The sequence below is a fragment of the Lepidochelys kempii genome, chromosome 7, assembly GCF_965140285.1.
Source record: "Lepidochelys kempii isolate rLepKem1 chromosome 7, rLepKem1.hap1, whole genome shotgun sequence".
Lineage (NCBI taxonomy): Eukaryota > Metazoa > Chordata > Testudines > Cheloniidae > Lepidochelys > Lepidochelys kempii.
In genome coordinates this window covers 379,900-404,075 of record NC_136386.1, presented here as the reverse complement: position 1 = coordinate 404,075, position 24,176 = coordinate 379,900, and the positions used below count along the sequence as shown (strand labels likewise).

The following is a 24,176-nucleotide window of genomic DNA, read 5'->3' as shown; positions in this document are numbered from 1 at the left end:
CCCCTATGAACTCTATGCGCTGGACTGGCCTTAAGGTGGATTTTTTCTCATTTACCAGCAGGCCCAGGTCATGGCAGATCAAGGCTTCTCTGCACTTGTTCCTGAGACCTGCCCTTGATAAGCCCGTTATTGAGATATGTGAAGACCTGGACCCCTCAACATCTCAGGTAAGCGTCCACTGACGCCATACATTTTGTGAAGACCCTTGGGGCCGATGAGAGGCCAAAGGGGAGCGCAGTAAATTGGAAATGGCGTCCGCCCACTATAAAACAGACGAAATGCCTGAGACCTTGGAATAAGGAAATAACCATCCTTCAGGTCAAGCGAGGCATATCAGTCTCCTGGATCCAGGGAGGCGATGATGGAGGCCAGGGAAACCATGCAAAACTTCAACTTCTTGAGAGACTTGCTGAGGCGCTGCAGGTCCAAAATGGGTCTGAGGCCCCCTTTTGCTTTCGGGATGAGGAAGTAGTGGGAGTGGAACCCCTTTCCTGTCATGTCCTGAGGGATCTCCTCCACTGCCCCCAGGCACAGGGGGTTCTCGACTCACAAACAAGGAGTTGCTCATGAGAAGGGTCCCTGAAGAGGGATGGGAAGGAGGGGAGGTGAGAGGGAGGGGTAGCCGAAAACTGCAGGGTGTATCCTTTGACACTGTGTCCAGCACCCAGCGGTCTGAGGTGACCCATGCCCAGGCGAGTGCTAGGGACGAAGTCAGTTGAGGAAAGAATGGGATGGATCCTGGGAGTTGACTGGGACATCGCTCTTGAGCGCCCTCTTGAAATGAGTGCTTCTGACCCCTGAGATGCTTTGCTGGGGTGGACTGTGCAGGCAAGTGGGAGGAGGAAGGGTGGCGGCAGCGGTTGAAACTTATGTCCACATCCCTTCTCCTTGCAGGCCCTGGACGGGCTGCCAAAAGGCATGCCTCATGCACTGACCTAGCCCGGTGCCGTCAGTGCCACCAACTGTTGCTCCAAGGCGGCAGCAGATGTGCGGTGCAAAGAGGGCGTCAACATGACCGGCACTCCCCACATGCTCCAATAAGGCCACTGCGCTGGCCACTGGCCGTGCTGCCAAGGTGCTGCCATCGATGTCGATGCGGCCTCAGGTGCCCAATTGCACCGGTGGAGTTTAGGTGAGGGGCTGAACTGCTCTTCCATGCCAGTGGAATCCCCTTCCAGTGACCGTGATGGGGCTGTCGACGCCTGAATCTGCCTGCTGACTGTCGCTGCTGGAGACCAGTGCCTGGAGTGAGAGGATCAGTGCCATTATCGAGGGGACCGGTGCCAGGGGGACCAGAGCTGTGACGGGGAGTGCTCCCACAGGGCAAGCGATGGAGATCTGTGCCGAGAGGATGACCGTCGGGAGGACAAATGGTGCTGGTAGTATGGAGACAGGCGCCTCCCTCTAGGCAATCCGCCTCGAGACAGCAGGGACTGCGATTGTGGCGCCGGGGACCGAGGGTGAGCCTGAGAGGATCCGGGCTGTGACTCCAGTGATCTGCAGCATGGAGGTAGAGAGCACTGTCTTGTCTCGAGGGATCAGTGGCGCTCCAATGCCCCTTGAGGGGTCTTAGCGGCTGGCTTGCCCTCATAGGGAACCTTTGCCCTTCCTCTGGCACATGCTGTGTTGGCGGCACGGGTAGAGGCTGTGCTCTCTCGGCTCTTGGGAAGGAGTCAATCCCGTCAGGAGTTTGGGTCCCATACCACTTTCGGGAGTCGGTGGTTGATCCTTCAAGGGGCTAAAGGCCCATGGCTCTGGAGTGGCTGGGCAGCCTGAACTGGGTCCTTTGCCCGATGTCCCATGGCCCTTCTTGTCTGGTGCCAGGGAACCATGCTTCCTTGCTTTCTTTTTGGGAACAGGCGGTAGGGAGCGGTGCCAGGTGGAGCTCACGGCTGGGGGTGTGCTGTGACCGAGACCAAGGGGAGTCTCGGTGGGACAGCTTGGAATCTGGATGAAGGGCACATCTCCATGAGGAGAGCCTGCAAATGAATATCCTGCTCCCTCTGAGTCCTGGGCTGAAAGTTTTTACAAATACAGCACTTGTTCTTCACTTGTGATTCCCCCAAGCAGTTGAGGCAGCTGCTGTGGGGATCACTTCCTGGCCTAGGCCTGTTTCAGTCCGCACAGGGCTTAAACCCAGAGACCGGGGCATACCCCGCCTGGGGGGACTCTAACTGCTAACTACTTAACTACACTTAACAAGTACTTACCACTAACTACTATAAACGATTGGTCTCGTTAGAGCTGGTATGGCAACCCCCATTTTTTCAGGTGTGTGTGTGTGTGTGTGTGTGTGTGTGTGTGTGTGTGTGTGTGTGTGTGTGTGTGTGTGTGTGTGTGTGTGTCTTCCTACTGTATTTTCCACTACATGCATCTGATGAAGTGGGCTTTAGCCCACAAAAGCTTATGCTCAAATAAATTTGTTAGTCTCTAAGGTGCCACAAGTCCTCCTCGTTCTTTCTACTATAAACAAACTATTTACAAGGCCTTAAGACTCAAGTCAGTAGAGAGGAAACCGCTAACCCTTGTGATGCAATGAAAGGTTCTCCAACTAACCACCACAGGAGCAACCGAGAGGGCGTAGGGCCGGTGGCACCTAATATACTAACGCATGAGCATGGCACTCAAGGGAGCGCCACTGCTGACCCTAAGGATACTGCTACGGCAAAAATCTCTGACGACCACACACACCTAGAAAGGAATCGACATGAGCAAGCATTCGAAGGAGAATGAGCCTTCAAGAGGGACCTGAATGAGCTGGGAGGGGATTGTCAGACCAATATTTGGAGGTTCTCCCAGGTATGGGAGCATGATAGAGCACTAAAAAGGCACAGAAATGGTAGTGAGAGAAAAATATTAGTGGCAGGTCCTTTGAGGCTGTTTCACTGGCTGAGTGGAGAAAGGAACATAGTAAGAGACTAAGTGGGAAAGTGGGGAGGGACAGTGTTAGGTAGGACCTTGGAGTCAAGGACAAAATGTTTAAACTTGATGAGCCAAAGGAGAGACAGCAAAGAGATTCAAACAGAGGAGAGGGCGCATTTTAGACAGACTGGGCTGGAGGCAAAGGGGGCGGAGCTGGGAAGAGAATGTGCTTGTCCTCTCTCAGCATAATTCCTGAATTTCAGGCTTCTGCCAGCTTGACTCTCATTTAATTATTTTCATCCCGTTTCTACTCTCTCTCTCTCACTGGACTAAGAAACTGCTACCAACTTTAGAATTTTGTACAGGCATCCATCTCCTGAGTAACTCTCCAGTCAATAGGTTGGCATAGCAAGGTCCTAGAGGACTTCATGGAGTCTTCAGCTCTCCTCCCTGATAACAGAGAGCTTTGCTTAAGATAGCTTTTTGTTTGTTTTTCAAAGAGCAAGTTATTTAGGGGTGGGCCAGAGATCTGCACCCTTCTGCACAGGTGGCGACTTTCCATTGTGCCGGGGGGTTCTTGACCCCTGGTTCTGCCCTAGGCCCCACCCCCACTCCACCCCTGTCTCCAAGGCCACACCTCTGCCCTGCCCCACATCTTCCCACCCCTGCTGTGACTCTTCCTGCCCCGTTCCATCCCTCCCTCGAATGTGCCATGTCCTTGCTCCTCCCCTTCCTCCTTCCAGCCTCCTGCATGCTGCAAAACAGCTGATTGCAGCAGGCAGGTGGGAGGGGGAAGTGCTGATTGGCAGGACCCACTGGTGGGCAGGAGGCACTGATACGAATAGGGTACTGGGGGGAAAGGGAGGTGGGGGATAGGGAGCCTGTCGGTGGGTGCTCAGCACCCACCATTTTTTTCCCATGGGTGCTCCAGCCCTGGAGCACCCACGGAGTCAGCGCCTCTGCCTCTCTGGGTAACTCCCCAGCTCCTATTTTCACCTTGTCCGCTGAAGAATTTTGATGACTGTTTCCAGGAGAAAGCAATTTTAGGAGGAATTCTTCCCAGGAGTTCAATGATACGAGCAACATGATCTAGAGAGAGAGAGAGAATGGGGGAAAATGAGAAGCTGGATATTTAGATTTTATGACCATGTCATCAATAAAGTCACTGAAGATGACAGAATCCTACCATCATCTCTGGAGAAATATTTCCCAGCCTGGGGTTCAAAAAGGAGGTTGCCAGTCGCCATTTCAAATGCCTGGAAATGAAATAGCCTATTAATCCAACTCAGTGCCCAAGCCAGACAGTCAAGAGAGTCATTCTTCACCAGTCCCTCCACTCCCTCAGCACCACCCCGTTCTTCACTTCTCCAATACTCCATGACACAGGAATGTTCCCAAGATAAGGAAACACCTGCAGGTGCTCTGCCACCACAGACATCACATTCCCCTTTGCCTGGGTAAATCTCAGTGTGTATCTGGTTCAGTTTGACATATGTTAGGTTCCATATATAGGATATTAAATTGCCTTGTAATCAATATAGGGACAAGAAGATTAAGAGGAGGTTTATCTGCAGTACAACTTTGAACAGAAGTTGGTATTTGCAGAGTGCCTATTTTTAATAACATGACTTCTTCAGACAAGATTTTTCTTACTCCCAAATGCAGTAAGATAAATTGATGGCTGCAGACAGATATTTTCGCAGGGTTGCTGGTGTGTCATTCATGTTCACATCTGTGGTAAACTGCAGTCACCATGTCCATTGGGCTGAGAGTCCCTACCAGGCAGGCTGTGCTCCAGATATCTGCAGGAGTGCTGTAATCTAACCCAAGAAGAACTTCCAGGGCTCGGTATGGCTGGGTCTGGATCTCTTTGGAAAGGGGCTTGTACTGCAACAGAAAGGACAGACTATGGCTAGTGGTTCACAACTGATTAGAAACAAAGAAAATCACAGCAAAGTCCAGGACACAGTGGGACAGACCATGGATGGAATATGCTGAATGCACATACCCAATCTCATGCAGGATACAGCAGATCTACATTCTGAACCCCAGAACACCTGGTGTGATTTCCCTTCATTCTCTTCATGATTAGACGTTTCTACTTGATTGACATTGTTTGACATTCCTAGCTGTAGTAGCTAACTGTATGCACATACAAGCTTGTCCAAAGCATGCAGCATGACCCAGAGTATAGAGCTCAGCTCTGAGCTGGGAGTGCAGAGGACAAACACACACATTACAAGATGAAATCACTCTCTCTTTCACAGCACACGCTGCAATAAAACTTTTCAAGGAGATGTACAGTGATGGACAGACACCAAGATCAGAGTCAGAAAAGAGAGAACAGGCTCCTTTATCATGGGGGGGTGAGAGTTGAAACTGACTCACGGTCCAGCATGCGCTGCCTAGGTCTGCAATTTTCACTCCCATTTTCATTATATTGTAATGATCCAATTGATTGGCAAGAATTCCTGAATGAGGAAAAACAGAGCTTAAATCCACAACTTTGCTAGATACAATAAATCATGGTTTTAAGACAGACACTGGATTTATGGTTTATTACAACAATCTGTAACCCACTAATCCCCCTTTTGTCCTATGACTCAGACCCTATGAAGGCCACTTCACCTTAAATGATCCCTCAGCATATGTGCTAAGCACGAAAGCTAAACTATCTGATTGATCTTGTATTTAGCTGTGACTCCCTGAGTACCTTTCCCAGACCTGAGGAAGAGCTCTGTGTAGCTCCAAAGCTTGTCTCTCTCACCAACAGAAGTCAGACCAATAAAAGATATTACCTCATCACCCTTGTCTCTCTGTCTCCAAACTAACAGGTATCTCATTCAACACAGATCATTCATGTATGTTTTTGCCTTTATCTAATGTCTTTCAGCCCAAAGGATCCTACAGTGCTTTACAGAGAGGTGATTCCTCTTTACCTACCACTGAAACTTCTATGTGCTTAGGAGAGGACACGAAGAAGAATCTGGTATCCAGTTAGATCGGCAAGAGGATTTTAGAAGAACAGCCTGTTGTTGTCTGAAGTGGAGCATTGGGGTCAGCACCAACTGAGAGGGAAGAGTGCCCCCTACTCAGTCACTCACCCACTCTGCATCACAGTGCCCTTACCACCAAGCTGGGGCACTGGGGCCAACACTGACTCAGGAAAGAGCACTCCCTCCTAAGTCCCTCAGACTAGAGCCATAGCACTCGCTTTTCTCCTCTGACAATATCAGCAAAAGGAAATATGACCCCTCCAGGGTACTGACTTCAGAGCAGATTCTGTCTGCCAGAGAATTGAAAGGCGACCAGCTACCTTTTCACAGAATCATAGAATATCAGGGTTGGAAGAGACCTCAGGAGGCCATCTAGTCCAACCTCTTGCTCAAAGCAGGACAAACCCCCAACTAAATCATCCCAGCCAGGGCTTTGTCAAGCCAGGCCTTAAAAACCTCTAAGGATGGAGATTCCACAGTGCTTCACCACCGTCCTAGTGAAATAGTGTTTCCTAATATCCAACCTAGACCTCGCCCACTGCAACTTGAGACCATTACTCCTCGTTCTGTCATCTGCCGCCACTGAGAACAGCTGAGCTCCATCTTCTTTGGAACCCCCCGTTCAGGTAATTGAAGGCTGCTATCAAATCCCCCCTCACTCTTCTCTTCTGCAGACTAAATAACCCCAGTTCCCTCAGTCTCTCCTCATAAGTCATGTGCCCCAGCCCTCTAATCATTTTCGTTGCTCACAGCTGGACTCTCTCCAATTTGTCCACATCCCTTCTGTAGTGGGGGGACCAAAACTGGACACAATACTCCAAGTGTGGCCTCACCAGTGCCGAATAGAGGGGAATAATCACTTCCCTTGATCTGCTGGCAATGCTCCTACTAATACAGCCCAATATGCGGTTGGCCTTCTTGGCAACAAGGGCACACTGCTGACTCATATCCAGCTTCTTGTCCACTGTAATCCCCAGGTCCTTTTCTGCAGAACTGCTGCTTAGCCAGTCGGTCCCCAGCCTGTAGCGGTGCATGGAATTCTTCCGCCCTAAGTGCAGGACTCTGCACTTGTCCTTGTTGAACCTCATCAGATTTCTTTTGGCCCAATCCTCTAATTTGTCTAGGTCACTCTGGACCCTATCCCTACCCTTCAGCGTATCTACCTCTCCCTCCAGCTTAGTGTCATCTGTAAACTTGCTGAGGGTGCAATTCATCCTATCATCCAGATCATTAACAAAGCTGTTGACAAAACTGGCTCCCGGATCAACCCCTGGGGCACTCCACTTGATACCGGCTGCCAACTAGACATCGAGCCATTGATCACTACCCGTAGAGCCCAACAATCTAGCCAGCTTTCTATCCACCTTATAATTCATTCATCCAATCCATATTTTTTTATCTTGCTGGCAAAAATACGGTGGGAGAGCATATCAAAAGCTTTGCTAAAGTCAAGATATATCACATCCACCGCTTTCCCCATATCCACAGAGCCAGTTATCTCATCACAGAAGGCAATCAGGTAGGTCAGGCATGACTTGCCCTTGGTGAATCTATGTTGACTGTTCCTGATCACCTTCCTCTCTTTTGATTTTTATCTTGGAAAAGACATCCCTTTCCCTCAAATATCTTCCAGATTATGTTACTTTACAATGAAGTGCTCGTTAATATGTCATACACTACCATGCAAGCCTGATTCAAGCAAAAATCTGTCAATAATTTAGTGTCACCATTCACCCTAGAACATTAGGCCCATGAAACAGCAGCACCGTGAGACAAGCTCTGACATAAAATGTGTTACATCTCCCAGATCATTCCTAGAAGGTGAGGAATATCTCTGGTGCAAAGACTCAGACTACAAGTGCTGGTGTTGTGTTTAAATTACAGAAAGGAAGTAGGTTTCAGAGTGGTAGAGTCTGTGTCAGCAAAAACAACGAGAAGTCCTTGTGGCACCTTAGAGACTAACACATTTATTTGGGCATAAGCTTTTGTGGGCTAAAACCCACTTCATCAGATGCAGGGAGTGGAAAATGCAGTAGAGAGATATAAATACACAGCATATGAAAAGATGGGAGTTACCTTACCAAGTGGAGGGTCAGTGCTAACGAGCCAACTCAGTTAAGGTGGAAGTGGGCTATTCTCACCTTCACTGAATTGGCTCATTAGCCATGACCCCCACTTGGTAAGGCAACTCCCATCTTTTCATATGCTGTGTATTTAATCATAGAATATCAGGGTTGGAAGGGACCTCAGGAGGTCATCTAGTCCAACCCCCAGCTCAAAAGCAGGACCCATCCCCAATTAAATCATCCCAGCCAGGGCTTTGTCAAGCCTGACCTTAAAAACTTCTAAGGAAGGAGATTCCACCACCTCCCTAGGCAACGCATTCCAGTGTTTCACCACCTCCTAGTGAAAAAGTTTTTCCTAATATCCAACCTAAACCTCCCTACCGCTCTACTGTATTTTCCACTCCATTCATCTGATGAAGTGGGTTTTAGCCCAAGAAAGCTTATGCCCAAATAAATTTGTTAGTCTCTAAGGTGCCACAAGGACCCCTCATCATTTTTTTTTAGAAAGGAAGTAGCATTCTCAGAATAAGAACCTAAATAGAACAGAATAGAATGGAATAGTTTAACACTGAGAACATGAACTAGATGTTCTCCTCTGAAGATTTCTTGTCAAATGTGACTGTCTGGATCACAAATGAGGACTAGTTTGCAGTGACAGAGCTGTGTATATGTGTGAGCAGGAGTAAAAGGCATCAGCAGATCTGTAGGAGGGAGTGGGAGGAGATGCTGCAGGGCTGGATTGAGGGGCATCAACTGCGTCAGAATAGCAGGGGGAGCTGCGTGTCCATCTCATCGTGATGTCCCCATGAATTGCATAGTTTTGAGGATGCTGCTCCCTTTCAGCAGATCAGATTTGTTTCCATTCCTGTGCCAATACAATCCCCCTCTCTGTTTCTGATATTCTGGTTGTCAGACATGGTTCTCAGATCTATGGTGATAAATTTAACTGGGCAAAGAGTGGCTGGATAGGAATTCCTACTTCGTCAATTTTGATGGGACTAATGGAAAGCAACTGGGCCTTGCTGGTGCCCCGGTCAGGCAAAGACATTTATTGGGATAACTGTACTCTCTGAGACACGAGAGCCTGTCGCAGCAGCTCTTGATGCCAGGACATTGAGCTTTGTGAAACAGGAGTTTGATCTTGACTGTGGCTGCTGTTAAACTGTCTCGGAGAAAATAGAAGTCACAAATGAGAATGTTTTATTTTAAAGTCACAGAAGCCAGTGCATAAAGCAAAAAAAACAAAAAAAAAAACACCCAAACAAAAAAAAACAAGGGAGGGCTTTATTTTCCAGCATTTGCTGTTTATGAAGGCTGTTGGTCTATCTGCACTGACTCCAGGGCTCACAGACTGCCCCAGGTGAAAGAGGACACAGGAAAAAACATTAGCCCATTGAGTTACATAGGTACTATCTACAACCAGAGGAAGCACTGAGATGAAGAGACCCTGAGAAGTCATTGCAATGCCTATATAAGCCTGAAGAAGAGCAGTAAACACAGGTCTCCTTTAAACATCAAATACTAGAGATGGGCCTTTGCATGGTTAAAACAAAGTACTTTGGGTTACAATTAGCACGAAAAGTGCTATACAAGGTGGACCTGTATTGTACTGTAAGGCTGTGAGTAATTTCTCAGAAGTGATGGAAATGTACAGTATCAGCAAATGCTCATAATCTTCCAGTTGCTCCTACACACAAACCCATCTGCAGCAGCATGTCTATGCACAAACAGACCTAGACTGGGATTTGAGTGATTGGTATATGAAACAGATAGGCTTACTCCTGGAAACTAGAGGTGGAAAAGGCATACCAATACAGGGTCATCTAGGCCAATGGCCTCTTACCAGGGAGTGGAGGAATTTCTCCAACTGTATATTTACGCTTGGTATGAAGTCTCCATAGGCTGAAGTTGGGGTGTAGTAAGCAGGAATGTTCTTGTTCCTCGCAGGAATCCTAGCACCTGTATGAGTCCCACTTTCTGCACTAAACTCTGCAAATCTTTACCCTTTCCAGCCTACCTGGTTTCTTTAGGCCCAGATCTATGCTTTGGATCCAGGCAGCTGTGTCATGCAGAAGCTTCTGGAGACTCTCTTCATCCACCTGCAGCAAGATGTTCTCTGGCTTGATGTCTGTGTGGATAATCCGACAATTGGTATGCAGGAACTGCAGCCCTGCCAGTACCTGTATGAACCACAGACAGTGATTAACAATCAGGAATGCAGAGACCACTCCTAGGAGCAGCTTTAGGTGATGTCACAAAAGAAAGAGTCCAACATAATAGACTTGGTGTTTCACACAGATTCTGATGTTTATGAAGAATGAGACACAGATAACATGGAAAATTCTGAAGGAGGCCATCCCAATATAGGGAATCCCATGCATCTGCTTGGAGTCAGCATCTGTGACAGGGTGCTGAGTGAGAAGGATTTACTCAGCCCCTGTCACTCCAGCCTCAATCAAGGGGAATGGATTGGGGCTGGGTGAATAGCCCGGTGTCTACCTGGTAATAGGCAGTACCTGCCAGCCTCATTAGCCAGGGCTATAAAGGCTGGGAGGAAGCTGGAGGGAGGAAGGTAGGTAGGTGGGGGGAGGCCCAGGCCCGGGCCCGGGCCCGGGCACAGGCACAGAGGGAGGTGGGAGTCTTCTGGTTTGTTGCTGGCCAGGCCTGCAGTTGGCTGCGAAACCTGTACATTGGTGGAAAGTGGTGGCAGGAAAACAAGTGGAAATAAAGAACACTGGTGTTGCATCAAGTTGAGGTGTTCCTGACTGACTGGAGAGGGCAACAGGGGCCGAAACCAGAGGGGCCCAACATGCACCTTGCTATACCTGGGGGCTTGTCCGAGATCTGAAGCCAGCACAAAAACTTGGTGGCTCAGAGATGGAGGGAACCCTGCAGTGGCTAGCAAAGCAACAGGAGAAGATGCGGAAGGCACTGCAAGCCTTCCAGCAATCCCACCAGCTAGAGAGGCAGGCCTTACTTACCTGGCAAGCGGAGCAACAGAAAACTCTCCAGGACTTTATAAAGGAGCAGGTCAGTGTGCAGCAGCAGCTCCTACAAAGACTGGTGAATCCCCTGTGAGGTGAGGGCACCCGCGCAACGGTGTTAGGCCTATGTAAGATGGCAGATGACCCGGACACCTTTCTTTGTAGCTTTGAGTGGGTAGCCATGGGTGCCAGATGGGATAGGGCAACCTGGGCCCTACAACTGGCTCACTATGTGGCCGGCAAGGCTCAAGCCACCTATATGCCACTGAGCAACGACCAGGCCAAGGACTATGAGGTGGTGAAGGCAGCCGTCCTAGACCGCATAGGGCTGTCAGCAGTGAAATACTGGCAGAAGTTTGTCTTACCTTACCTACCTTGACTGGCTAGAGGGGTATTATGGGAGCAAGTGGTGTGATAAAACTAATGGTTTCATCATAGGACCTAGAAAGAAAGAGGTGACGTCTGAGCTACTTGGATTTAGCATAGTGAGAAATGGGGAACTCCCACATTGCACTAGTACGAAGAAAGTAGATTTTGGGGAACCAAGTAGCAAGGTGCAATGGAAGGAAGTATTACAATCCACTCATAAGAAAGTGGCTGGGGACACTATAATTAAGGTGCAAAAGGATATAATTTGACCAGGAAAAATGTAAGCAACAAGACATGGCTTTTCATGAACTGGCTCAGATTTGTGATCACTAATTATCATGCTGACCAACATCATCTCATTGTTTCTTGGTCTCTCTACCCTCACCCACAACTGTTTGTTGCATCAATCTGTTGTCTGTAATCTTACACTTAGATTGTAAGCTTTTTGAGACAGGGACTTTCTCTGTGTTATATAGGTTTTTACAGTACCTAGCACAAAGGGGCCTTGGTCTCTAGGCACTACCATATTACAAATAAGTAGAAATAAAACCTGCAATGGTATTGGGGAGAGACCCAAACAAGAATATATAGAGTTAGTTAAAGTGTGTAGGGAAAAGAGAAGGACAACGGTTCATTGCTGCAGGAAAAGGATACCTTGTTATGGAGCACGGAAAGTCTGAAGAGTCAAGAATTTAGGGACTTAACTGTTTGGGAAGAAAACATACTCTACACATGGAGAATAACCCACTAATGAACATTGATTAGTAAATGAAGGTTTTAACAGACTCACTGATACTCACAAGACATTGTTTCTGAGTTAGCCAAATATAATATCAGTAGCAGCAGAATGGCTACTGAAAAGTCCTGTTTTACACTCTGTTAAGTCACATGTTGACAGATTTTCTTAACACTTTCAAAATAAACCACTTTCTGGGCTGCACATCAAATAAGGAGAAATTTCAGCCTCAAAGATAATTTGTGGGGGGGAAGAGTACCTAACCCACTTCAAATGGAGGGAACAGAAGGAAAATGCCACCTCAGCAGTCCCTAACTCTAGTAATAAGAATTATTGTTTGCTTAGCACTTTAAAGACCGGTATGAAGACAAAGGTTCCTGTCTCAAGATCTTAAGTAGACAAAGGATGGAGGAAGGGATACAATAAGAAGCAAAGTTTGAGTGAAGTTGAGCACACAGCTTGTTAGTTCCAAGATGTTCAGATGAATTTTCCCATGGGAGCAGGAGTTAATTCAGAGTAAGATGACCTCTTAATTCCCACCCATAGAGGGTTTCAGATGCTATTTGAGAAACAGGCTAAAGGAGGAAGAGTCCATTTCATCTACACCAAGCCTCTGGAGGAGGCTGGGGTGCTTAGGTAGCAAATGTTCCTCTGACATCTTGACAAGTGGATCACAGAAAAACTCAAGAGTTCTGAGATGTACCATGTGGTTGTAACTGAACTTTGAGATCTGTTAGCCTTTTCCATTCCCTAGCAGTCCATGGACACTGTGTAAGAAACATCGTTTCTGGCATGTTTGTTTAAGTAAAATACCAAGACTATGTGGAGGATGGAGAAAGATTGTGATTCTGATCAGAGCATGGGGGATTACTCCCTGAATGAAAATATCATTCAGCCATGGCACTTGCTGCAGCCCAGGCCTCTGGTCGTGTTGTGTGGAAGGAAAGAGAGAGCTATGAAGCAAAGTGCTAGCAATTTGTAATACCATGAAGAAAGCTATATAGACAAACCTCACAGTCAAACTGGAGCCAACTCAGGACTGCTTAACTAAGTGGTCTCCATGTGTATCTTGCTTTCAGTGCTGGCTATGACTGCACACTGAAGTCAGCTTGTCAACAGCAGATTTTTAATTGTGGAGGGAGGAAAAAAAAATTTTCTATGATGTTGTCAAAGCTACAGCAGCCAGATGGAGGTTCTTATGTCAACAGACGGTATGGATGACAGGCAGGTTTGTTTCATGTGTCCCTGTGGGCAGCAGATTAATTTTCAAGAGTTGCTCAGTGAAGTAACACTCCATAATACTGACTATTCTGAGCTGAACCAACTTTCTAAATATGTCACTTTGCAACCTGCAACCTCAACAATATCAGTAGTGACAGGTTTCAGAGTAGCAGCCATGTTAGTCTGTATTCGCAAAAAGAAAAGGAGTACTTGTGGCACCTTAGAGACTAACCAATTTATTTGAGCATAAGCTTTTGTCACGAAAGCTTATGCTCAAATAAATTGGTTAGTCTCTAAGGTGCCACAAGTACTCCTTTTCTTTTTGCGAATATCAGTAGTGAATTTCCCAGGCACCAGTCTACAAAAGACCACTGAAATCTGAATAAGCAGCTCTTTTAAAATTCCAGTAAAATTAGGGGTTAGGCCAGGCTAGGCAACCCAAAAGGTCACGTAAGGACATTGATTCTTTTCACCGTATGCATTTTAATGTTAGGTACTGCCACACAATTCAGGTTAAAACATATACTTGTATTTCCTGTTAGCTAACAGCTTTTTAGTTATTTCATCATTTTGGTATTTTTGTTAACTAATTTTGTAATGTCTTAAAAATATCTTGGATTTTTATTGACTTTTCATAGCAAAAAGTCCTGATGCGTTTGACAAATAAATCTAGACAGAGCTTATTTCTGCCACTGAAGTGCAGGCACCTCTGGAGCAAGACGAGGAAGTTGTTTTGTCATGCACAGTAACAGCACACATCAGTTTAATACATAAAGAAGTGCCTCAGTAGTGCCTCCAGGTCTGTTTCTGCAACCTGAGGCTGCTTTGTTCGAGCTCTGGTGGGCGGATATGGCTGTACCGGTTTGGAAGACTCGCAACTGGTCCTGCTAGCCCAAGAGATGAGACATGGGCACAGCTTTTGCTCTGTTTGTTCTTCCTTGGATTTATGTCACATTTTTACTTTTTGTTTTCTTCCCTGAAGGGACGACGGACCAGTACTTCCTTGTAACAGGTTTGACCCCTTTGGTCTGTTCCTCTGTGGGTTTATTTTAATCACACTGGAATAAACTGCAGACAAACCCAACCAGTATATTGTTAGCTATTCCAGTCCTCTTCACTGGAAGATAAAAACATAGCCTAAGATGTGCATGTGAGAGGGCAGGTGTGTAATTGGGTAGGGAAATGATCTCCATCTCACCAGAATTGTATTTAAATTTGGGACAAAACCACATTTGGATTTTATGCTTTAGTAAAATAATCCTGAGTGTTCTAAAAGGTTCCTCCACTGCACACCCAACCTGCCCAGCTATCTTCTCTACCCCCAGGCCTCCCCCACCCCGCTCCCTGTGTCCTCACGCTTCCAGTGCTCCGAGCTCTCACCTGCTGTAGGACTTTTTTCACAAAGGGCAAGGGGAGACCCTGGGCTCCATGGCTCCTCATCAGACATCGCAGAGAAGGGCCCAGCAACTCAAATACCAAGCACACATGTAGGAAAGTCAGGGATTCACTGAGAGAGAGAGAATGCTATCCCCACTCACTTTGATGTTAACTAGACAAGCCACAGCCAACCCCTCCCTCCCAGCTGCCATCCTACGCCCCACTCCCCAGGCTGGCCCCTGACTCCCACTCCCAGTGCCATCCTATGCCCCCCAGACTGGCCCCCGCTCTCAGCTGCCATCCTATGTCCCCTCAGCTAGTCCTTCGCTCCCACCCCCAGTCCCCATCCCACACCCCCACACCCCCAGTCCAGCCCCTCTCTTCCACTCCCAGCTGCCATTCTACATACCCCAGGCTGGCCCCTTGCTCCCAATTCCAGGCCCATCCCTCCCACACGGACACAGCCAGTCTTTTCAACAGCATAGCATTCTGTCTGGCTGATGGCATTGCAAACAGAGAAAGCCACTATTCTTAGCTGAAGGATATGGAAGCCATTTGCTCCAATCATTTTAAAGTCATCTAAACAATGGATAATATTCTTCCCTGCCCGGTCCTTCTTCTTCATGCTGCTCACCTGAGAGTGGTCAAAAAAAAACAACCCTCTTATTTAGTGGAATACATGTATCGGGTCTCTCTCTCACTCTCTGCATTTTTATCCTGCCATCCACCACCATAATATCTGAGCCTCTTCCATGTAAAAATCTATATCAAGGTCCCTAGAGGATTCTATAGTAAGTCTCCACTTTTTTGAGGCTAATAGCTCTGCTTGGGGTATTTTGTTTGTGGATGGTTGCTTAATTTGGATGCTTTCATGTATGTTCTTTTGGTGAAACCCAACAATGAGAGAATTGAACAAACCCAACTCCAATTACATTAGCAGAGTCCAATCCCTGATGGTGAATTTCCTCATAATTATCCAGCTGTATCCCAGGTGAAGGGTAGACACAATTCCCCATAAATAGCCTAGCTGTCTGATCAGCTCAGATATTTCCTGACAATCCCCCTCTGGGGTACTTACCACCACTAAAGCCATCACAACTGACTCCCTTCCAAGGGTATTTCCCACATATATGGAAAGGTTGTTTTTCCACATGACCACAGCTTATCATGCTCATCAGAATTGTCTCATTATTTCCTTGTTTGTGTACCCCCATCCAGTTGTTCTCTCTTGGCTTATGTTTATATTGTAAGCTCGTTGGGGCAGGGACCATCTCTTTGTTGTTTGTTTGTACAGCACCTAGCACAATGAGGATGAGATATCTAGAAACTACTGCAGTGCAGGTAACAAATAATAAAAATCGTATCACTTCAAGAACCTGAAGATTAGAATTTTTGGCCCATCATCTGGGTATAACAAATTCTGTTAGTCCAGTGAAAAATATGTCAGCATGTTGGCATGTTTCCTTTTAGAAACTTATAGCTCCCCTAAATATTTTCTTGTAATTAGAGCTGTTGCGCGATTAAAAAGATGACTAGAATACCATTTATTTAATTTTTTTTTGTTTTCCACATTTTCAAATATATTGATTTCAATTACAACACAGAATACAAAGTGTACAGTAGCTCACTTTCTATTTATTTTTTATTACAAATATTTGCACTGTAAAAAAGTATTTCATTTCACCTAATACAAGCACCGTGGGGCAATCTCTTCATCATGAAAGTTTAATTTACAAATGTAGAATTATGTACAAAAAACCCTGCATTCAAAAATAAAACAATGTAAAACTTTAGAGCCTACCAAGTCCACTCAGTCCTACTTCTTATTCAGCCAATCGCTAAAAGAAACAAATTTGTTTACATTTATGGGAGATAATGCTGCCTGCTTCTTGTTTACAATAGCACCTGAAAGTGAGAACAGGCGTTTGCATGGCACTGTGGTAGCTGGTGTCGCAAGATATTTACATGCCAGATGCGCTAAAGATTAATATGTCCCTTCATGCTTCAACCACCATTCAGAGGTCATGCGCCCATGCTGATGACGGGTTCTGCTTGATAACAATCCAGAGCAGTGTGGACCAACGCATGTTCATTTTCATCAACTGAGTCAAATGTCACCAGCACAAGGTTGATTTTCGTTTTTGGTGATTTAGGTTCTGTAGTTTCTGCATCAGAGTGTTGCTATTTTAAGACTTCTGAAAGCATGCGCCACACCTCATCCCTCTCAGAATTTGGAAAGCACTTCAAATTCTTAAATCTTGGGTTGAGTGCTGTAGCTATCTTTAGAGATTTTACATTGGTATCTTCTTTGCATTTTGTCAGACTTGCCGTGGAAGTGTTCTTAAAACGAACAACATGTGCTGGGTCATCATCTGAGACTGCTATAATATGAAATATATGGCAGAATGCGGGTAAAACAGAGCTGGAGACATACAATTCTCCCCCAAGGAGTTCAGTCACAAATTTAATTAACGCATTATTCTTTTAATGAGCGTCATCAGCATGGAAGCATGTCCTCTGGAACGATGGCTGAACCATAAAGGACATATGAATCTTTAGCGTACCTGGCATGTAAATATCTTGCGACACCGGCTACCACAGTGCCATGCAAACGCCTGTTCTCACTTTCAGGTGCTACTGTAAACAAGAAGCAGGCAGCATTATCTCCCATAAATGTAAACAAATTTGTTTCTTTTAGCAATTGGCTGAACAAGAAGTAGGACTGAGTGGACTTGGTAGGCTCTAAAGTTTTACATTGTTTTGTTTTTGAGTGCAGTTATGTAACAAAAACCCCTACACATTTGTACGTTGTACTTTCATGATAAAGAGATTGCATGACAGTACTTGTAAGAGGTGAATTGAAAAATACTATTTCTTTTATCATTTTTACAATGCAAATATTTGTAATAAAAATAATATAAAATGAGCACTGTAAACTTTGTATTCTGTGGTGTAACTGAAATTGATATTTAAAAATGTAGAAAAACATCAAAAAATTTAATACATTTCAATTGGTATTCTATATTTTAACAGTGCAATTAATCACGATTAATTTTTTTGAGTTAATCGCGTGAGTTCACTGCGATTAATTGACAGCCCTACTTGTAACATCTCTCAGACCTAGTACTGGAGAATTATGGTCTGCTACGCTGCTAAACAGAAAGGGATTTCAAACAAAACTATTTCTAAGTTAAGACTAAGACCACGTCTACAAACAAAGTTATATCAATATACCTAAAGGGGCGATTTTATACCAATATAATTAAGTTGTTGCAACTTTGTGGGTGGACTCATATCACTATAAACCTGTCTTATATCAGCTTAACTCTAGGCCTGTAAATTTACCAGCCCAAACTAAACCAATACCATAAAGTCCAGACAAAAAGTTGCACTGGTTTAACTAAGCCAATTTAAATTAACTGGTGCAACTTCTGAACGTAGACAAGTCCTAAGACTTGTCACCACCACCACAGACCTAAAAGTTCAGGTTATCTTCAGGAACAATTAGTGACATCACTAATAGGTGCAACTTTAATGGATGAGATATGCATGAGCACACAAAGAAACTCAGGCTACATGCTTAGTGTCTTGTTATACTTTTTGCTGCATTATACACTTTTTGCAAAAGTTATAAATTATTTGTATTGCCATAGTGCCTAGGAGACCATTGTGCTAGGTACTGTACAAACACAGAATACCCCCCTTCCCAGACGAGCTTTTCATTTAAAGACAATGACCCAGATCTTCCATTTAGGCACCTAAATACCTTTGATGAGCTGGAGCAATGTTTCCACCTTTTCCTGTTGCAAAGGTGGAGATCCTCCACCCTGAGGCTCTCCCTCAGTTTGTTTTATTGGATATCTAGAGCAGCTTGCAGGAATGAGGCCAGAGTGGAACAGCTCAGCTCACCCTGTGAATAGTGAGAGTAAAGACTACGGGATGGAGGAAGAGGAAGCATCAGGAGGAGAACCACCACCAAGATACTCAACAACTCAGGATAATTAGTGTTATAGTGCACTGAGAGATGGTCTGTGTTTCCGGCAGCACCCAGCGTAAAGGATGGTTACTTACTGGTATTGTAACTGTTGTTCTTTGAGACATGCGTGCAGATGTATTTTCCATTCAAGTGACTCACAAGCAGTTCTCATAGGAGGTGGAGCTCACAATCTGCCTAAGCAGTGACTGCAGGATTGCCTTCCTAAAGTTTGCATCAGATCTAGATGCAGTAAAAGTATGTTTAGATGACCAGGTAGCCGCCCTGCAAATGTCCAATATTGAAATATCACTGAGGAATACTACTGCCGTTGCTAAGGCCCTCGTCAAATGAGCTCACAATCTCTGTGGAGGCATGGTCTGAGCCACTTCAGATGCTGGTGTAATGCAAGAATTTATGAATTTGGAATGGTTTTCACAGAGACCACCTGACCCCCCTCCTTCAATCCACATAGGAAATAAACAAATGAGGCAATGCTTGAAAAGGTTTAGTTCTGTCTAGGTAGGATGGCAAGTGTTGCCTCATATCCAACATCTGAAGACACTGTTCATTTGTGCTGGAGTCCAGTTTAGGAATGAACTCTAGAAAATAAATCCTTTGGTTAAGGTGAAACTGAGAATCCACTTTTGACAAAAAAGTGGCTGCTGCTCCAGGGCCACACTGTCCTTGAAAACCTGTGCATGGGGGCTGTGCCATTAAGGCCTGCAGCTTGCATAATGCTGCTGCAACTATAAGGAAGCCTGTCTTCTGGCACAGGAGGGACAGAGAACAGGTTGCTGGGGCTCGAAAGGAGTACCCATGGGGGGAGCCAGGACAATATTACGGTCCCACAAGGGAACTGGCTCTTTCACAGGTGGATAGAGACAAATGATCCCTTAGAAACCTAACCACCATGGGGTTCAAGAAAAGTGGCTGATCTCAGATAGGCAGATGAAATGGCAAGATTTGAAATGAACCCACGATGAACTGAGTGAGAGACTAGAAGACTCAAAGTACAATAGGTATGCTAAAATGTCCTGAATACAGGCAAGCATCAGCTGGCTTCCCCAAGCAAGCGACCAAGCTGAAAAACACTTCCACTTGATTACCCTACTAGAGGTTTTCCTGCTGTTAACCCACAGCAAAGCAACGCCTTCCAAATATCCTTCCTCCTCATCTAGCCATGAAGCATCCACATCATGAGATGAAGAGGGGTGACTGCTGGAAGCAAAACTTGATCATAGTGCTGAGTTAGTAAGTTGGGATGAAGAGGCAGCGATATGGGAGGTCAAACCAATAAACCAGTACGTTGGAGGGCTAACATTGCCTGAGCCAAGCTATAGCAATAAGAATAAGTTTGGTATGATTCTGCTTTAGCGTGAGAATGACCTCTGGGATTAGAGAGAAGACGTACCTCAAAGGAGACCCCCACATTTGAGGTGGACGGTGTCACTTAGGGAATCTGTATCGAGACCCACTTGAGAGCAAAAATGGTGGCACTCCTTGTTGTGTCTCATCGCAAACAGATTGATAGTTGGAATGCCCCATTCTGCAAAGATGGACTCAGCACCCTGGACTTCAGAGACTACATGTGATTGTGGGAGAAATTCCTGCTGAGGTGATCAGCCAAGTGAGTCTGGACCCCAGGTAAGTGAGCTGTTGTGGGAACAATGCTCTCCCTGATGAAGAACTGTCGTAACTTTATTGCTTCCTGACACAGTTGGTTGGAGGAGGTTCCTCCCGGCTTGTTCATATAGTATTGCGGTGGTAGCGTTACTGAGTATATGAGGCAGTGTGCCCCATATGTAATCCCTTAAAACTTGGCAGGCATTTTAAGTGGCCCAGAGCTCCAGAATGTTGATTTGGAGGGAAACTTTCTGTTCTGAGCACAAGCCAAGAACTTTTAACACTCTTAGATGTGCTCCCCAACCAGTGACTATAGTCCTGGCTGGGGGGAGGACGCACAAAGGGACCACCCTGGCATACGTTGCTCTGAACTGTCCAGTACCATAAGGATCTTCTGAGGAACTCAGACAAGCCTGTCCAACGTATGACACATTAGGCAATAGAGCAAATTCAATCACACTTGAAGAGGACGAAGGTGCAGTCTTGTATGCTGGATGATGTAAGTACATGCAGCCATATGACCTAGTAATTTCAAGCACACATGGACCATAGTTGAAGGCAGACATTGTAGTGCCAGACATAGATGCTGAATTGTTTGAAATCATTCATTCAGCAAAAACATTCTCAAATTTGTAGATTCTAATAGGGCCCCGATGAACATAATCTTTTGAGTTGGTGCTACCATGGACTTTTTTTTGTTCAATATCATTCCCAGATGACTGAAGAGACAAAAGAATGGCCATAATGGATCAGACTAATGGTCCATCTAGCCCTGTATCTGGTCTTCAGATAGTGGCCAATGCCAGATGCTTCAGAGGGAATGAACAAAACAGGGCAATTATCTAGTGATCCATCCCTTGTCATCCAGTCCAAGCATCTGGCAGTCAGAGGTTTAGGGACATGCACAGTATGGGGTGAATCCCTGATTATCTTGGCTAATAGCCACTGATGGATCTATCCTCCATGAACTTATCTAATTCTTTTTATAACCCAGTTATACTTTTGGCATCCAGATCATCAACCGCTCGCAATGAATTCCACAGGTTGATTTTTGTATTGTGTGAAGAAGTACTTCCATGTTTGTTTTAAACCTGCTACCTATTAATTTCATCGGGTACAACACTTCCTTGTTCACTTTCTCCACACCAGTCCCGATTTTAATAGACCTCTTTCATATCCCCCTCAGTCATTTCTTTTACAAGCTGAACAGTCCAGGTCTTTTTAATCTCTCCTCATATGGAAGTTGTTTCACACCCCTGATAATTTTTATTGCTCTTCTCTGTACTTTTTCCAATTCTAATGTATCTTTCTTGAGATGTTGCGAACTGCACTCAGTATTCAGGGTATGGACGCACCATGAATTTATATAGCAGCATTATTATATTTTCTGTCTTATTATCTCTCTCTTTCTGAATGGTTCCTAACATTCTCTTAGATGTAGTGTGAATTGGGAAAACATGTTCTTTGAACTTGTCTCTAACTAACCAATAGTCCAGGTTCAGGAAAATATTAATTCCTCTTTTTCTGAGGTATGCTGACACTACAGTCAGTCATGTGTTTTTTAAAAATGTGAGGTGCTGAAAGGAAGCACAGTGTACTGATAGTGTTACCCCACCATACCAAATCTCAGAAATTTCCTGTGGCTCAGGAAAATTGCTATATGGAAATAAGCATCCTGAAGGCTCAGGGCAGCAAATCAATCATTGTGGTTCAATGCAGGAAGGATAGTTGCTAGGGTGACCATATGGATTCCAACGTATCTAGTGTATTTGCTGAAGCTGCAGAGGTCAATAATAGGTCTCATCACTGCTTTGAATTTGAGGACCAGGAAATACCAGGAACAGAACCCCTTTTTCTGATGCTGTAGAACCTCCTCTATAGCTCCATGTGCAATCAGACTCTCGACCTGCTGCAGGAGCAGTGACTCATGAGAGGGGTCCCTGCAGAGGGATGGGGTAGAGGGCAATGGCCAGGAATTATGGCATGACCCGATCACATGGTACTTAGGACCCCTTTATCTATGGTAACCACATCCCAAGCACTGTAAAAGTGAGACAGCCGGTCTCTGAACTGAGGAGACGTAGATGCGGAGGTCACAACTAGAATGCTGCCCTGGACAGGCAAGTCAAAATATAGGCTTGCTGGACACTGGAGCAGGACTATCTAGTTGGTTGAAATTCCATCCAGAAGACCTCCTCCTCTGTGATCTTATGACCCTCCTTGGAAAAATCTGCGGTTTCTCAGAAAAGGATGAATGGCAGCAAAAATGCTGAGAGTAGCATTGCTACTCCCTCCCCTAGTGGTGCCTCTTTGTGGCTGGGGTATAAATATCCAAGGAATGCGAAGTAGCCCCGGGCTACTTAAACAAATGCCAAGTGTTGTCAATTTCTGAAAACAAAAATGACCATCAAGACAAGTCTTCTATGATCCACTGAGCATCACAAGCTATGCTAGAGTTCTGCAATGACAAGGCCCTCCTCACAGTCACAGATGATGCCACAATTCCAACTGAAGCATCTCCTACGTCCAGAGTTGACTGCAATGAAGTCTTGGCCTCCAGAGGGGCCTCTGTATCAAAAGCCTCAAATTCCTCCCGGGAGGCTTGCGTCAACTTCTCTGTGAATCTGGACAGAGCACCCCAATTAAGAAAGCCACAGTTGTATAACAGAGCTGCTGATTTCCAATGCACATCTACATTGATGAACTCATATAAATTTTCCTCACAATCAAATCTAACCTCTCAGACTCCAAATCCTTTGGAATGGACTTGTACCTCCCCTGTTCTGATCTTTCGTTTACTGCCATCACCACAAGAGAGTTAGGAGTTGGAAGAGAGTAAAAACACTTGAAGTCCTGTATGGGGACTGTCGCAGGGCAGAGGTGCAAAACCTTTCGATGCCCTGCTAAAGACCTGGCTTCCCCCTGTTTCCCTGTAGGGTGGCCGGGTACATGGGCCAAGACCCTTAGCTGGGAGCCCAGCTGCAGGCCCTAACGAGGGCAGGCTCAGTGTAATCTGCTGAGCCAAGTGGAACCAACTGGGTTGCTGACTGGGAAGAAATATAAACCCAGGGAAGACCTCAGGTGGGGAGGCTAACCAGGCAGGAGGATAGGAGGGTTGAGGCTCTGTCTCTGATGGCTGACACAAGCCTCAAAGGCCAGGGGACCCAGCAAGGGGTCGGAGCGGGGACTGGTGTTGGGGGAAATTGGGACTGTACAGCTACTGTAAATAAAAGAACATGGGTGAAGCACCTGCAAGAGGCATCTGAGACCCTTTCTTTTGCCAGCCCAAGCGCAGGGACAAGGGGAAGGAAACTTGTGCCTGTGACATGTGGGGGCTTGTCTGGGATCCCTCCTAGCCACCGATACCGGTGGCTGCCTGTATGGAGGAGACCCTGAAATGGCTGGTTACTGTGCAGGAGCTGCAGTAGTCCCAGCAGATGGAAAGTCAGGCCCTGACGGCGTGGCAGGGGGACCAACAATGGGCCCTCCAAGAGTTCATCAAGGAGCAGTCGGCAGCCCAATAGCAGATCCTCCAGCGGGTGGTGAGTGTGGCGAGTGGGGACGGAACCAGGACAGCAGGGTGGGGGCTCTGTAAGATGGGCCCCACGGACGACCCTATAGAATCATAGAATATCAGGGTTGGAAGGGACCTCAGGAGGTCATCTAGTCCAACCCCCTGCTCAAAAGCAGGGCCAATCCCCAATTAAATCATCCCAGCCAGGGCTTTGTCAAGCCTGACCTTAAAAACTTCTAAGGAAGGAGATTCTACCACCTCCCTAGGCAATGCATTCCAGTGTTTCACCACCCTCCTAGTGAAAAAGTTTTTCCTAATATCCAACCTAAACCTCCCCCACTGCAACCGGAAAACCCTGATGCCTTTCTGGGGACATCTGAACGGGTGGCTACAGCAGCAGGCTGGAAGAGTTCAACTTGGGCCTTGCGGCTAGCCCCGTACCTGGGAGGTGA

At 46.0% G+C, this 24,176-nt stretch overlaps 1 protein-coding gene across 4 annotated transcripts in view; it reads right to left on the bottom strand.

Moving 5' to 3' along the window:
• LOC140913990 (SRSF protein kinase 3) overlaps positions 1-24,176 on the bottom strand; it is a 57,332-nt gene that overhangs the window by 5,469 nt on the left and 27,687 nt on the right. For 3 of the 4 annotated variants that reach the window (XM_078853517.1, XM_073350772.2, XM_073350773.2), the window contains 5 exons: positions 9,942-10,104; positions 5,251-5,333; positions 4,642-4,749; positions 4,049-4,118; positions 3,859-3,951 (listed from right to left, as the gene is read on the bottom strand). In XM_078853517.1, the coding sequence (XP_078709643.1) occupies positions 3,859-3,951; positions 4,049-4,118; positions 4,642-4,749; positions 5,251-5,333; positions 9,942-10,104 (517 nt within the window). Of the gene's footprint in view, positions 1-3,858; positions 3,952-4,048; positions 4,119-4,641; positions 4,750-5,250; positions 5,334-9,941; positions 10,105-14,614; positions 14,722-15,157; positions 15,246-24,176 lie in introns of all 4 variants that reach the window. The other variant, XM_078853518.1, reaches the window with a different exon arrangement.